Here is a 15,693-nt window from a genome sequence, read left to right on the forward strand (position 1 = left end):
CATTGTCAATTTCAGGATCACAACACTCTTGCTACTGACTGGCACTTGACCTGTTCTTAATCTATTAAATTAAGAAGAATTATACGAAGAATTGCACTACGAATGTACAGTTTAGAAGGGATCGCAGATGTCTAATCTAAATGTGTGATCCACTGAATCTACCTGCAAATGTTTGTGTTCAATAGAGTCTTTCTAGAAGACAATGTATAACTGATATACAGAGTTGTGGAACAGAAGTCCCCACTGATTAGCTGACAAACATCCCGTGTTATTTTTCTAAACAGTCTTATCACAATTTAAGGACAGAAAAGATGAGATGGACAGTAGGCAGTTGAAAACTTCAAAATCTTATTTCGAACTGAATTCAAACTGCAGCAAGTTTCTTAAAGTCCGTACTTCTGCAATAGTTCGGACTGCCACGGGCGTTTACGCTCTGGGAACTCATGGGGTATTTTGATCTTCCCAAAATCTTGGATGCATTTTTTCATTTCATCCTCGACGCTCAATTTTTCATTGATTTTCTTTTTACAGAGGGCCGAGTCACGTGAAGTGTTCATCAACGTCTGAAAAAGTTCACTGTTTCTGCGTTTCTCTGGCTGTTGCATCCACTGCACGGGATCTTTCTTTGAGGAGCGATCCAAGGTCAGGGTATTAGGCTGATGTGCTGTGGGCTGCATTGCAGCAGCGATATTCTCCTGCGGAGTGCTGGCTTCTGACTGACTTTCACAGCTGGAGGTGGAGAGCTCATTGCAAGAGGTGGCGCTTTCCATTCCTTTGTCTCCCTTCTCCTGCTTCCTCTCTTCACACTCTGATTTTGGTGAGACTGGTCTTTGTGGTCCGCCTGTCACAGATCAGAGTTAGAAAAGGGCTTATAACATTCCTCACAGACATTCTGTTACTTTGTTTTACTGCTTCATGCACTGGTACAAGACAACAAAACTATACCTTCCTTTTGAAGTCACTAAGGCAAGATGTGGAAGCTCTGTGGTACGACACCCTAACAAATAGTTCACAACCACCTGAGAAAAAATGGGCATTGGATTACAATCACTTTCAAAACCCAAGACCCAATAACATAAGACGTTTTCAGATGGGGGCTCTTGTTCGAATCTGACTACAGTGTTTGTATAGTCAGCTCATAGGGGTAGGCATCAAGCCCTATTTCAATATGAAGAGATGGAGACTACTGCTAGGAAATTAATGCCTATGGACAATGGTGGATAGTTATGGGAAGAATTGCAAGGCAGCAACACTATAGAGATCAGATGGCGTTATAAACCGCAATTTGTTTACACTTGTCGGAAGTTCCATTACAAGGCGTACCACCTTTTAACTCCCTCACACCTCTATTAAAAAATAACAGGCTGAAGTTTTCCTTTCTGCTAATTTTCTCTCCTGCTCGATTATCAGCACTGACATATTCTGGATACAGCTTTGCAGGCTCCAACCATATTCCTGGAATCTCACCTAAGTAGCTTTCCAACAGAGGCACCTAGGGCCCAGGACAGCCAACAGGTGCAGGAAGCCCAGGCTGAACTGTTTACCTCTTCCAATCTGGCGGCATTGAAATCAGATTCATTTAAATATAGCCCATGGAATGTCACATTCAGTAACAAAAAGGCAGCCACCAGCAGGAAATCAAGTTGGTGTTACTGAAAATCTTGGAGACAACCACCATTCCAAGCTCAGAGGGAAGAGCTCAAACATGCGACCAATTTTAGCAATATAGTAAGTAGATTAAAAAATGTAATGCTTCTTGACACAATTTCAGGACACACACCAGGAAGTGTTTCTTTACTCAGGGTAGTTAACAAGTAGAACAGGATGTCAGGAAGGATGGTGGAAGCCAGGACACTGGACTCATTTAAACACTGGATGATGCTGTGATGGGGGGACAGTAGAGCAGGTGTTCTGAAGCAATGAGATCAAATGGGCTGAAGAGCCTTCTTCATCTGAATCAAACTTGTGATCATGTGACATTCATTCATTTACATGATTTTACCTGTGTTATCCCCATATTTACGTAGCCTACTGAAACTCACATATGAATATCAATAGTGACAAATTTTTGACCTTGGGTCTGTTACTCAGGAATTCAATTACTGACTCCAAAATGTTGGGATTTTTTATATACAATTATAATTGGGAATAAATGCCACCTGAATCTATAATAGTATAATTTTGCAAGTTAGCGAAATCTAGTCTTAGTTTTGAAATGGCTGTTTTGTAAATTTCTCTTAAGAACCTACAGAAAACCCAATTCAAATTTGGTAATTTGCCAAGTTCTGGACACTATAAGATGCTACAGAAGCAGAGAAAATCTAGATTCAGATGTAACTTCTCCCCATGCCTTCTCTGCTCAAAGGAACACTGGGATAAAGTTTACAGCATTTTGAAATGAACATCAGCGATAGTTTTGATAGACTGTGTCGCTGTGTCAAAAAGGATTTATATAAACCTTTTTCAGGAAAATAGTCAAGAGCCAGAAGACTCGTGCAGCATATTTTATTATCACAATCTCACCTGTAAGAGGGTCAGTAATGCATTGAAAGATGATTAATATGTTATGTTGCTCACAAAAAAATAAATAAAAACCTTGCCCACAACTGTTATACATGAATACAATACCCTTGACATTTTAATTTTCAGATCAGCGGCATAAATCTCCCACCGATAGAACAAAACAGTTGACACAGCTTTAATAAATCCTTGAGCTATATAGAGTACAATAAGAAAATATGCCACGGTACCTAAAATGACACATTTATACCTACAAATTCTATCCAACTCAATCCAGAGAACTGACAAATGCAAAGCATTAGAAAGCATAACTAATATATCAATATACCGCTGATAGGGATGACAGTGAACAGTGGTCAATGCTATTGAGCAGTTTTGAAATGCTGTTGACCTATATGTAACTCTTATTACACATAAGATATATAATGGATGGTGCACAATTTTTAATACTTCACTTCATATTTGACTGATTTTGAATGGCTACTTATCCTCGCAGCCTGGATACAGGAAATTTTGAATCCATAAAGCACTGTACCGTAAATAATTCATCACTTGCAGTAATTTATTTATTAGGGTTAAATGTGCCATTTCCCTTGTCTGATTTAAAAGAATACTTCCATTCACAGCCAAGAATTGCTTAGGGATTTGTTTGTGCTAAATCGGATTTGGTTTAAGTTTGGCTACAATAATTGTTCACATATAATGTGCATAATTCAGAAGGAGAAATAGGTTCAGATTCTAAGTCCATGTTACAAGTGAGCAGGTTCCACTAAATGTCCCACTTTGTTTCTCTTCTCTCAATTTTTGAGAGCAAGGCCGTGTAAGGCTTTGAAGGTGAAGACCAGGATGTTGAACTGTATCCTCTGAATGATGGGGAGCAGTGGACCCGGGCAAGGATGGTGGTGATAGGCCCGCAGAGCCTGGTGTGGGAGAGGACATGGGCTGCAGAGTTCTGGATGGTCTGCAACCTGTGGAAGGTGGAGTTGGGGAGGCTGACAAGCAGGGAGTTTGGCATACTCGAGCCTGGATGTGATGAACGCGTGGATGAGAGTCTCGGTGGCCTGTGGTGTGAGACAGTGGCGGAGCTTGGCGATGTTGTGGAGATGGGGAAAGGCGTAGCAGCTCATGACATGGATGTGAGGTATGAAGGACAGCTGAGGATCTAACAAGACGCCAAGGTTCCGTATTGCCTCCATGAGATGTAGAGTACGATAGCTCAGTTTACGGTAGTAAAAAGAATTGACAAAATGGATAAGGAGAGACTCTTTCTTATGTTTGCTGAATCCAGAACAAGTGAGCAATACCTAAACAATAGAATTGATTCTGTTAGTAGTGAGATCAGAAGACATGTCTAAACCACAATTAAATGATGTTTGAGGACACAATTCAACAGCATTTTGATCATTTTTCTTGTGCTTTTGGTAAACACAAGTTTGCTAAACATGTTTCTATGAGTGCAATGTGCCTTTAAACTCCTCACAATAACCGCATTGAGAAGACTGTATTAAATTTGATCTATCTCACTATTCACTCTCCCAAGTTGGAAGGTAGAAGCTAGTCAAGAAGAATAAAATGCTATCACTGGAAAGGTGGCCTCTATAGATTCACACAAATACTGAAAGAATCACAAGCTGCTATAATACATCAAGTGAAATCTAGTGCAGCACAAGAAAGTGAGTTGTCCTTGGGGATTGAAGTGCCATCAGGGTTCATTTTTTCTGATACTGCAACTTGTACAATTATGATATTTTTCAGAGAAAGAAATTCAGCATTGCTTGCACTTTTGAAGTTGCCATCAAATGTCAAACTAACCTTGTCAAAACTCTTGGAGCCTCTTAAAAGCACACTTGTAGAAATTTGTTATGATAAGGTATTTTCTTGAACCATGAGAAATCTTGGATTGATCAGACTACAAGTAACACCTTTATAAGATGGATATAATAATAATAATCCTTGCATTTGCCATAGCACGTTTCACATCAGGAGGGCATCTCAAAGTACTTCACAGGATTTTACTGTAACTACACTGTGTATTTTGTCGGTGAACATGACAGCCAATTTGCATGCAGCAATATCCTATACATAGTCAGAAATTGAATGGAGAATGGGGAATTGTTGACCAGTGCATCAGGAGAAACTCCCTTCTAATTTTAAACAGTGCCATACGATCTTTATCATCTTTATCATCCACTTGAACAGGTGGACAGGACAGGACTTTGGTTTAATATCTCATTCAAAGGATAGCACAAACAACAATGCAGTACACCACCAGCACTGTATTGAAGTGTCAGTCTAGACTATAGATTATATAAAAAAACTTCTGTTCTGTTATTAATTGATCTACCTTACTATCCTCCTATCACAGAATCATCCTTTTTTAAAAAAAAAATGAGTTCTAACCTCAACCACCCTTCCTGATGGATCTGTTTGAGATGTTGTTAAAGAAAGTATAAAACACTGAATTGCTGTGAAGTTGTACGAATGAATTATTCATTCAGTTCACTGGATGGGTTTCCTGTACATACACATAATATGGAGAGTAATATTCAAATACAACATCGTAATAATATGATTCATTGGGCTGCATAAAGAGTTAAAGAAAAGTTAGGTCCAATTAAAGACGTAAAGCGAAATCTAGTCATGGAAAACAAAGGTACGGCAGAGAATATTTTGCCTCAGTTTTTACAGAACAGTGTGATAGTGAGAAAATGAGGATACAATAAAGGATGTGCAGCGATTAAAAGAAATGGAAATGTCACTACAAGAGAGGATGGAACTCAAAAAGTAGACAAATCCCCAGGGCATGTACAGTATTTGGGTAAACTGAGGAAAGTCAGGCAGGAAATAGTAGATGTTCTGATGATAATCTTTCAAATATCCTTGGGTATGATAGTAGTTCTAGAAGACTGGAAAGTTTCTGTTGTAACACCTCTATTCAAAAAGGTGCATCAGAGCCATGAGGAAATGAGTGGCTTGATTTGTGAGCAGATATCAAAGGAACTGGGCCTATTTTTCATTGGAATAGAGATGGTTGAGGGGAAACCTGATTGAGGCCTTTAAAATTATGAGAAGTGTTTTGATAGAATAGATAGGAAGAAATTATTTCTAATGGTCTTTGAGTCAATTAAAGACGAGTGGGCATCAATTTAAGATAATTGGCAAGGAAACAATAGGGAGATTAGGATGAGTTTATTTATGTACAAAGAGTTGTTAGGTTGTGGAATGCCCTGCTGGAAGTAGAGGTCAAGGCAGGATTCATATTCGTTCTCAAGAGGATACTAGACAGGTATCTAAAAAGGAGTAATTTGCAGGGGAATGGGGAAAAAGTAGGTAATGGGACTGAATAAATTGCAAAAGGCCAGTACGAATACAATGGGCGTAATGACCTCCTCCTGGTGATAAAAATGATCATGATAGAGAAAATAATTAAAAATACACTCCAGTTGCTAAACACTGCTGTAATTCTAAATCTACATCTATGATACATATATTGATTTTATTAACTTAATAATGGGTGGGGGTGTATATTTTGTATGTGGATGTGAGCTAAATGTACATTTTATAAATTTGTCCTAATGCATTTATAGATAACTTAAATTTTGAAGGCATTTTATTTTACTTTGTTAATGTCATGTCATATCTTGAGGCAGGCCTTGAATGTGATATGAAACACTGCAAATTTAAATCTAAACATGGAGTTCTACACATATGTCTCAGATGTAGTCTGCAAGAGTGGAAGTAATTACTTTATCTCTCAAATCCTCCTGGATCATTATACTTGGAGCAAATTACACTGTTAACCCTTGGCATCTATTCCATCATATGATTGGCAGCTTCAATGCCTTTGTGTGAAAATCTGATGTAAATGCTGGGGTCAAGTTGCATGAATTTTCAACTCAAACATCTGTTTGACAAAAGTAAATGTTCTGCCCAATTTAGATAGAAATTACAGCGTAAGAGGAAACCATTTGGCCCAACAATCTAAACTAGATTTATCGCCTCCACTGTTACTAACTTCTGAAATTTCCATGTATAGGTGGGATGCGTGGGATTCTCAGTTTGGTTTGGAATTCTCTTAAGCATGGTGATAGGTTTCCGGATGTGTCAGACACTCGGCTGACCAAAAAAAAATACTTTAACCGCAGCCTCCTGCTCTTTCCCTATGCTTTTTTGCCAATTACTAAAAACCTTAATCCAATAAACTAGGAAACACAAGTAAATAGGGTAAACTAGAGTATCATATAACTTTTGTCTAAAATATTTCAGGACTAAAGGTTTTAAAAGAATAATATAAATACAAAAGAGATATAAACCAAGTCTGGTTACTTTTCCAAATTGGAAGTGCAGACATTAATCTAAATGTTTTATTTAAATTGTCATTCAAAATGTGCATATTAATCCCTGTCTCACTGTAAAACCTAAAAACTGCTCTAAGTGCACTTTTTTAGCATTCACCCCATAAAAAGGCTCTGTGAACTGATGCTGACCTTTTGTCTCACTGAATATCGGGTGAGAAAAGTCATCACTTCCCATTACCCCTTCATGATTGTGTTTGCTATCTACCTGACAGCCTGTCTGTTTCTACGTTGTCTGTCTCCACCCTTATTCAATTTCAGGCAGGGCGAAACCTTGGGCAAGTTTCCTTACTCCACACGCCTAATAATAATCCCTCCAAAACCAAAAACAATAATAAATTGGTCATTTTCAATCTATGACTGTTTGTGGGACATTGCTGTGCGCAATTGGCTGCCGCTTTCGCCCACAAATATACAGTCAATTCACTTTACAGTGTGTTCTGTGAAGCGCTTTGGGACGTCCTCCCGATGTGAAAAGCGCTATATCAAATGCAAGGATGATTATTATTATTATTATCTCTCACCAATCCTCATTCATGACTTTTTTTTATCTCCTATTTAACCATGGAATCCTGTAGCTTGGTGGTTAGAGCACTCGCCTCGCAAGTGAGAGGACTTGGGTTTGATTCCTGGGTAGTGTGAAACATTGGGCAAGTTTCCTTACTCCACACAACCTCTGTTTACCCAGCAATAAGTAGAAACCCAGTTGTTAGTCGATTGGCGGATCACTTTTCTGGGGGTAATAATCCCATCAAAATAAATAAATAATAATTTGGTCACTGAATCCATTGTTTGTGGGATACTGGTGTGGGAAATTGGCCGCCACGTTTTGTCCGCAAGATATACAGTCAATTTACAGTATATTCTGTGAAGCACTTTGAGACATCTTGAAGACAGGATGAGGCGCTATATCAAATTGCAAGCATTATTATTTTTATTATTATTTTCAAACTCATCCCTTACTGGTCTCCCTAGTTCTACCATCCATAAGGATCACTGAATCCCAAACTCCATCACCTCCAACCTCATTCACACAAAACTCCAAATGCAAACAAATCACTCCAATCTTTCTCCACGCTCCATTGGCTCCCAGACAACCACCCAATAGATTCACTTCAAGGTTCTCAGACTCACTTATAATTCCCTGCACACCCCTATTCTTATTGCTTCCCTTACCCCAGGCCTGTTGTGTACCCCACTACTCTGCATCACAACAGGTGTCCAAGCCTTCAGATGCTATGCCCTTTATTTCTGAAACCCCCTCTCTCTACCCCTTTGTCTTGTTCCCTTTCTCTCTGTCTTTATAAGACAGCCTTAAATCTGCCTAAAAATCTAGATCTCCTATCATGCCAATAATTCTCTCACACCACCAACTCTTCCTGCTCACTTTCTCGGCATCGAACGCTATCTTTGTGAAGTTCTCTGAAATGTTATCCTATATGGAGGGCACCATATAAATGCAATATGTTGTTGTTCTTATTGACAGCAGCTCCCTTCCATTGCACTTCAAAAAAGAACAAAAATTGTAACTTTCCTCTTTTAGTACCTGTTCTACATTCTACTGAAAATAATACTATAATATTGTCAATGGTAATGCAATCATGACAACGTGGAAAGGAATTTTCTCAATCAGCCTAGTGCGTAATGGCACTGGACCTACAGAGCAGACAAGGAGTCCTATAGCTCAGTGGTTAGAGCACTCGCCTCGTAACGAGAGACCTGGGTTCGATTCCTGGCAGGGCAAAACCTTGGGCAAGTTTCCTTATTCCACATGCCTGATAATAACCCTTCAAAAAAAAGCAATAATAAAACTGGTCACTTCAATCCAGGAATTTTTGTAGGACACTGCTTTGCGAAATTGGCTGCCATGTTTCGCCCACAAATATACAGTCAATTCACTTTACGTCTATTCTGTGAAGCGCTTTGAGATGTCTAGAAGATGTGAAAAGGGCTATATCAACAAAAAAATGCAAGATGCCAGTGAGGGTAAACTTGTGCTTCACTGAGATGTCCCAAGCACAGTTAAAAAGCCTGTCTTTTTGTCGAGGCCCACAAGATAGGAACGGTTAATTGGATGATGTATCAGAGAAAGCTCAAGGACAGAACCATTGGGTTAATAGGACAGAAAATAAGAAGGTCAAATATGATCATGCAGATAAGCAAGACCAGAGGGTTAAAAATTGATGAGGAGAAAATAAAGTACAAAAAGATCGCAGCAAGAACACTAATAACACTATTTGTCATTTTTATTAGAAAAATCCACAGTGTTAGGAGAAAATTCACACCACTGCAGCTGGAGTGCCTGTGGCAGTGCAATCTGTTTCCCAGCATAAATAAAGGTCAATTTACAAAGGTGTTTCTAGCAGCCATTTCAGGAACAAAGTCTATCCACCAAAATCACCACAAAAATAGCAGAGCCCTTCAAACGACTCTTACAGCCAAAGTAGCAATTTTGTTAAGCAAGAGAGACAACATATCAGAGAAACAAGTTTAGATGAGAAATCCAAAATGGAACTGGATAATGTCAGGCTGTTTAACAGTGGATATGAGATGTTATAATGATTCTTTTCCTGGACTGATCAGTCATGAAGAGTAGTTGGATAACCCACTGTGCAATCAGGCACTAGGGCCAGCAACATGATCTTAGCCTTCAGGCGAGATAAGTCTTGTGTGCAGCTTCTGCAAAAGATTCTTCTGGAGGATGAATAAGGAATCCAACCATAATTAACTCCTAGCAGGAAATTGTTTCCCTCATCCACACCGCAGAATAACTCAAACTCCACACTATAAGTGAGATTGCCCGAAGGACTGAGATCCTTGTTGGCATAAAGTGGACACAAACAAACAATGCAAACTATATTCACGTATTTTCTTTATGATGGACGTATCACCCAGTTTTATGCAGATAAGTCTTTAGAATAGCTGTGAAAACAGGACTTGCACTGATACAAATCAGCAGTCATGTGATTGTGTTCTTTCCAAGCAGCCATCGACTTTTTTTATTTTGCTCTTATTTATTTTTCAGGACAAAGACATTTTTCAGCAAGAAAAAGTAACTTTCTGTGACATGCAGCTTTATCTCCCATATGCCCAACTCTAAATCTGCCACTAATGGTGTGTGTCGGACCTCTGAGCACCACAGGGCCACAAAAGGCATGATGATCTTCAGCATCTGGCACATAATATTGCTGTGTGGTCCCAGAGCTCAATCTGTCATATGAATTACAAGTCAATCGCATGCGTGTGTTTATTGGTGAAAAAGCGAATAGCACTAACAAGACTGCCATGTACTGTGTACATCTTATACGGCAGACAGCTGATTCTAACCAGAATCTTAAGTATCAAACTGTAGCACAGCTCATTCAACTTGGTACAGACACGATGTTCAGAATAGCCTCCTTTCTACACTGAAAATTCTCACTTTACAATATAGCAATACAAATTTAGATTTTTATAGCACCTTTCACATTGGGAGAATGTCCCTAAACAGTAATGACTGGCACCTGAGCTGAGGGTGCAGGAAGGGGAAGGATGGCTGAACATGTGGTCAAAGAGGAAGGTCTTGAGACAGACCTTGAATGAGATAAGGGAGGAAGCGAGCCGGAGGTACACTGGAATGGAGTTCCACGTAGTGGGGCAGAGTGGCTAAAAGACCACCCATAGTGTGGGGCAGATAGGGCGGGGCACATGCTCGTTGAGCAAAGGAACTGGCCGGCTTGGCACGGTTGAGACTCTGCATTATTTATGGTTATTTTACACTCTGTATTTTACAAGTAATTTCCTGATCTAGGTCATGGAAATGTCACAGTGGTTCAGGCAAAGTGGGCTGCAAATGGGAATTACTAATCAAGTACCACTAAAATTGTTATGATTGTTCCAATGGTGATTGGAATTTCTTATAAAGATGTAAACACTGTGATTCCTCTACCAATGCTTACATTTCTTATTTGGAATTAGCAATTGCACAAATTAAATCAGGAAACAATAGTCGTTTTCCTGTTATTATTTGACATTGGGCTAATCTGGAGGAGCAGTGAATCAGAGGTCGAGAGCAGCAAGTTGGTTCCAGAAGTAAGTCGGACTGACTGTTTACCCTAAAAAAATTTAGACTATTCCTTAATTAGATGTTTTTGCTAATTACACAAGGAATGGGTTGAGGAACACTGTAACTTTTATCTCTGTGTTTATAACTTGGTGCTGCGATGCATTTAGGAACATAGGAACAGGTTCTATGACTGCTTCAATTCATCACACATTTCAATGCATAAATTGTGAAGCTCATTGTGCATCATTCAAAAATTGCCTTTGCAGCAATTGTGGTTCAATTGCTGAGTTTCAGTTTAATATATGTGCACCTTGTTTGAGACTACTTTTGGAATACTTGTCAACTTCCCGCACTTCTAAGCACTCCTGTATGCTGCCCTGCGTGAAGGGAATTATATGAATGCAAGTTGTTGTTGTTGCTGTTGTTAACACAAATACTGTTTACTTAAACCAGAGGTTCAGATCCAAATAGGAAAATGAAAAATTTATGTCAATGGTTCATGTCCCCTGTGAAGGAAGGCACTTACCAGACATGTTGGCCCTGGAGAGTTTAAACATAAATAAAAAATGTAGTGATTGAAATTGCTTCATGTAATGTCATTAAAAACAAAATATACTTTAACAACTGTGCAGATTACAGTTTGCTGCAAAAAGCATTGCTCAGAAATTTCAAGGTATTTATGAGCAACTGTTGCAACTTAAGCCTACTCCCAAAATAAATTCTAGCTGAAAAAAGTTGAAACCATCATAAAACAATTATCCCAGCAATCACCAAACTGTTCACTCTTCCCTCCAGGACACTGGTGTCCTGAATGATTACCTGTCAGATATTAGTCCTGGATGAGACCCAACTTTCTCCAGTTGAATGTCAACAAGACCAAGGGCCTCCTGCTTGGCTCCCTCAGGGGCTGACAGCATTACTATTCATGGATTCATTCTTCACCTCAATAACCCAGTACAGAACTTTGGTGTCTTGTTCGACTCTCAGCTGTCCTTCAAACCTCACATCCATGCCATGACCTGTTCTGCCTTCCCCAAACTCTGCAACATTGCCTGCCCCCAACACTACCTCTCTCCTCAGACCACCGAGATCCTCATCCAGGCTTAACTCCCTGCTCACTGGATTTCCCAACTCTTCCCTGCACAAGATACAGATTATTCAGAACTCTGCAGTTTGTGTCCTCTTCCGCACCAAGCTTCTTGAACCTATCACTCCCATCCTTGCTCGGCTTCACTGGCTACCCACCCCCAGAGGATCGAATGTAATAAGATCCTGGTCCTCACTTTTAAAGCTCCACAGTTTGCCCCTCCCTACCTCTGTGACCTGATAAAACCATACCAACCTACCTGCTGCCTCCGTTTGTCAAACAGGCACTGGTCTGTTCCATTTCGTTTGGTGCAAAAACATGCAATAATGGCCAAATTAAAACGTGGCTCCAGGAAATTGCCCCTTTCATCATTTAAGTATGATTTCCTGACTAGAAATCAGATACTGTTGAGTACACGGGCACTCAGTCTCAATAATTAAGTTTCTTGAAAGTTACTAAAATAATCATACAATGGATCCTGGAAATGGATAAAACGTTTTACTGAAGGTGCTGGCATTTTATATCAGTTAGTCTTTAATGAGCCTCCTCTGAAGATGTGAAATAATATTCTGGTCTGTGCTTGTCTGCTGCAAAAGCAAATAATGTATATGTGTTTGAAATATAACATCCTGCAAATTGTTTCCAGGCATTAATCACCCGCATCTCAGAAACCTCCTTCTGTGTAGACACTTTAATGTATAATAATTGAAATTACAATTCTTTTTGAAGCTCTTTCAGGGAAAGATTACTCAGTTTGGAAATCGCCTTCAAGCGCTTTCAGTAAGATTTCCTGCTATGTTCCACCTTTTGCTACAGTTTAATATGAAATGGGAAAAAATAAATCTGTGTATCTGTGCATATGCCAACATGCTGTATATGTATATTAGGAACAGCAGAATATACAGAAAAGACCTTTGTGGTCACCTGGTCAGTCCAGAATTGAACAAGCGATACACTATTCCATTTCTTATACCTTTCAATTATTTTTTTCTTTATTTAGCTAAATAGCGATCTAATAGTTTCTACCCCCTGCCTACCATCCCTAGGGCCCACATTTTCCTATTTTCTCTGCTATTCTTCTTTCCTCATACCATGTACAATATTTGCATTATATTCTCAGTATTGTATTCTTGAAATATTTAATTCCTTTATACTCCTACTGTTTAACAATCTAATTTAGTCCTGTTCTCTTAGATACCTCTTCGTTCCATTAAAATTTCCTTCCCTGAACCTGAGAGTTTGTGTTATGTCCCTTTCCTCAATCATATTGTGTTCACTATTCCCAAGGTTCTCGCCCACCGTACACCACCATTACAAAGACCACAAAGACCACTACATTTTATATCACGTTAGAATATCTGAAAACACTTCACAAGTAATTGTGACTTTTTGTAAAACACAGGAAAACCATTTCTGTTCAGGTGATGTTCACCGCAAAATCGTCTTAATGTTCCAACCTTATTCTCCTCCCAACTCTGACTGTTCTGAAGCACTTTGAGATGTTCCCATTTTGTACTTTCTCCAACCTCTGCCCCATCAATAATGGCTGAGCTTTCAACCACTATACTCCAATCTCTGGAACTCCCTCCCAAAATGTCTCCATCTCACACTGCTCCTCTCGACTTTCAAAGTTCTTCTAAAAACCTACCGCTTTGTCTATGGCTTTGGTTAACGTTCCTCCTACCCCCTACTTGCCACATTGCTCCATCTTCCCAGTCCATCTCTGTAACAGTCTCCAAGATATTATCTTACATGAATGGCTTATATGAGTGCAAATTTTTGCTGTACTTTCTCCCTCAATCTGCATTACCTTTAACCTACACTTTTCTTTGTCAACAACAATAACAATGTCAAGCTTTCCCATTTCTCAGCGCCTTGAGATGTTCTGCCGATGTAAAAGGCATTTTACAAATGTAATTTTGTTGTTGTTGTTGCTTGTCTAGCTAGGACCACTCTAGGTGTCAGAGTGTTGGCTTGCAGTGTTAATACGAGCTGAGTGGGAAGAATCCCTGTTCCCCATGGTGATAAAATTGGTCACTCAGTCAATTGGTGTTTGTAGGATATTGATGTTGTGCACAAATTGGCTTCCTCATTCTCCTACACAATATAGTCACTGAACTTTAACTCCTGTGAAGCACTTTGAGATGTTCCCCTGATGTGAAAGGCGCTATATCAAATGTAAACAATTTTTTTATATGCTCTTACCCTGTGGAACTCCTTCCCTGAACCCCCTTGGTCTCACACTTTCTCTATCTGTCTATCCTGTCTAAAAATCTATCTCTTCGACACATCTATGGTCTCCTCCTCTTCCCCTTCCCCCTTCTCTCCTAGCTCGGCATCTGTCCTGATCTCTGTGAAGCGCTACGAGATGATATCACCATATAAATGCAAGTTGTTGTTTGTTTAAATGGTGGATAATTGGGAGAAATGTAAAACTCAATGTTTTTACGCTAACTCTGCTGATATTCTGCATGAATGGTGCAAGGCATCAACCAAAGGAATGTCTCATCCTAAATTTTTAATGTGATACACGATCAGATTAAAAATCAATGATAATCCCCCTCTGGATGAGCGGTAAGTTTAATAGTCACTTGCTCCAGCATCAAATCATTGTTGAAATTAGCAGATTCTAATTACTGCTTAGTTGTCATTAGATTTAGAGTACTGTATTAGTTGTTCATTCCATTTCTTTAATGGAGTTTCTCAGCATAAGTTAATTATTTGCCAGATAGCCTGTAAAGGGAAATCAGCTGACTCCTTTAGAGGTATTTTCCACGCAGGTTCAAGAAAGAAAACCCTGTGGAAGAATTCCAGGCACCATAGGGGAGAGCACACTTGACGCACCCCAACCTCCCAAAAATATTTTAAATGTACTCTCATCCTCGTGGAATAACACATAATTCCACCTAAGCCATTGACTCAGGGGTCTTTATTCGCTCACGAGGAGTAATATGCTAAGATTCTATGTTTCTGCTGGTGTCTGCGTTTGGAGCCTAATGTATTCCTTATTCTACAAAGTGAAATATATGCAAATTGAATTCTGTCCGTACTCTTCAGAAATTGTGATGATTGAAGTCTTCAAGCATTGCAACTAAAAATATGATATTCATATGCATCTATATGCCACTTCAAGCGTAACATATACCTCAAAATGCCACTCTTTCAGTTGCCTTTAGCAGAATGTGGAATGGAGGTGGATAATGGATATCTGAGCATGATTACAGGACTGTAATTTGATCAGAAGGTTCACACAAGGTCAAGAAGAGCAGTTTGGCACCAGTATCAGAATCATGAGATAAGATTAGATAACCCATTCTGAAAATTACTCCAGATTTCTTTTCTACCTCATATATCTCAGAGCAATGAATATGATGCAGTTAGGGAAGTTGAACAGGAAACAATTAGCTGCTGAGTACCTAAAGTTAGAAGATATTGCATAGAGAATAAATGGGTCTGGGATTTGTTGCAAAGCTGGTGCTGCACTCAGAGGGGTTTCAACAATACCATGACTTCAAAAACTGTGAACTCCAGTACCTTACTGAGATAACTGAGCCCTGAACACTATTACATCTTTGAACATATCCTCCTCAAATAGCATTTTTATTATCTACAATATATTTATGATAATAATCTTTTCAATTGAGATAGTTTTTGAAATGGTATATTATCCCCGGAAAAGCGATCTG

General features: G+C 39.2%; 1 protein-coding gene across 4 annotated transcripts in view; it reads right to left on the reverse strand.

The window, feature by feature from the left end:
* Positions 1 to 244: 244 nt before the first annotated feature.
* Positions 245 to 15,693, reverse strand: part of LOC103178130 (BTB/POZ domain-containing protein KCTD8) — a 66,469-nt gene continuing 51,020 nt past the window's right edge. For 2 of the 4 annotated variants that reach the window (XM_042341663.1, XM_007892699.2), the window contains exon 5: positions 245 to 785. In XM_042341663.1, the coding sequence (XP_042197597.1) occupies positions 384 to 785 (402 nt within the window). In that variant the 3' untranslated portion in view covers positions 245 to 383. Of the gene's footprint in view, positions 842 to 945; positions 1,020 to 15,693 lie in introns of all 4 variants that reach the window. The other 2 variants (XM_007892700.1, XM_007892698.2) reach the window with 2 other exon arrangements.

The sequence above is a fragment of the Callorhinchus milii genome, unplaced genomic scaffold (genome assembly GCF_018977255.1).
Source record: "Callorhinchus milii isolate IMCB2004 unplaced genomic scaffold, IMCB_Cmil_1.0 Scaffold1, whole genome shotgun sequence".
NCBI lineage: Eukaryota > Metazoa > Chordata > Chondrichthyes > Chimaeriformes > Callorhinchidae > Callorhinchus > Callorhinchus milii.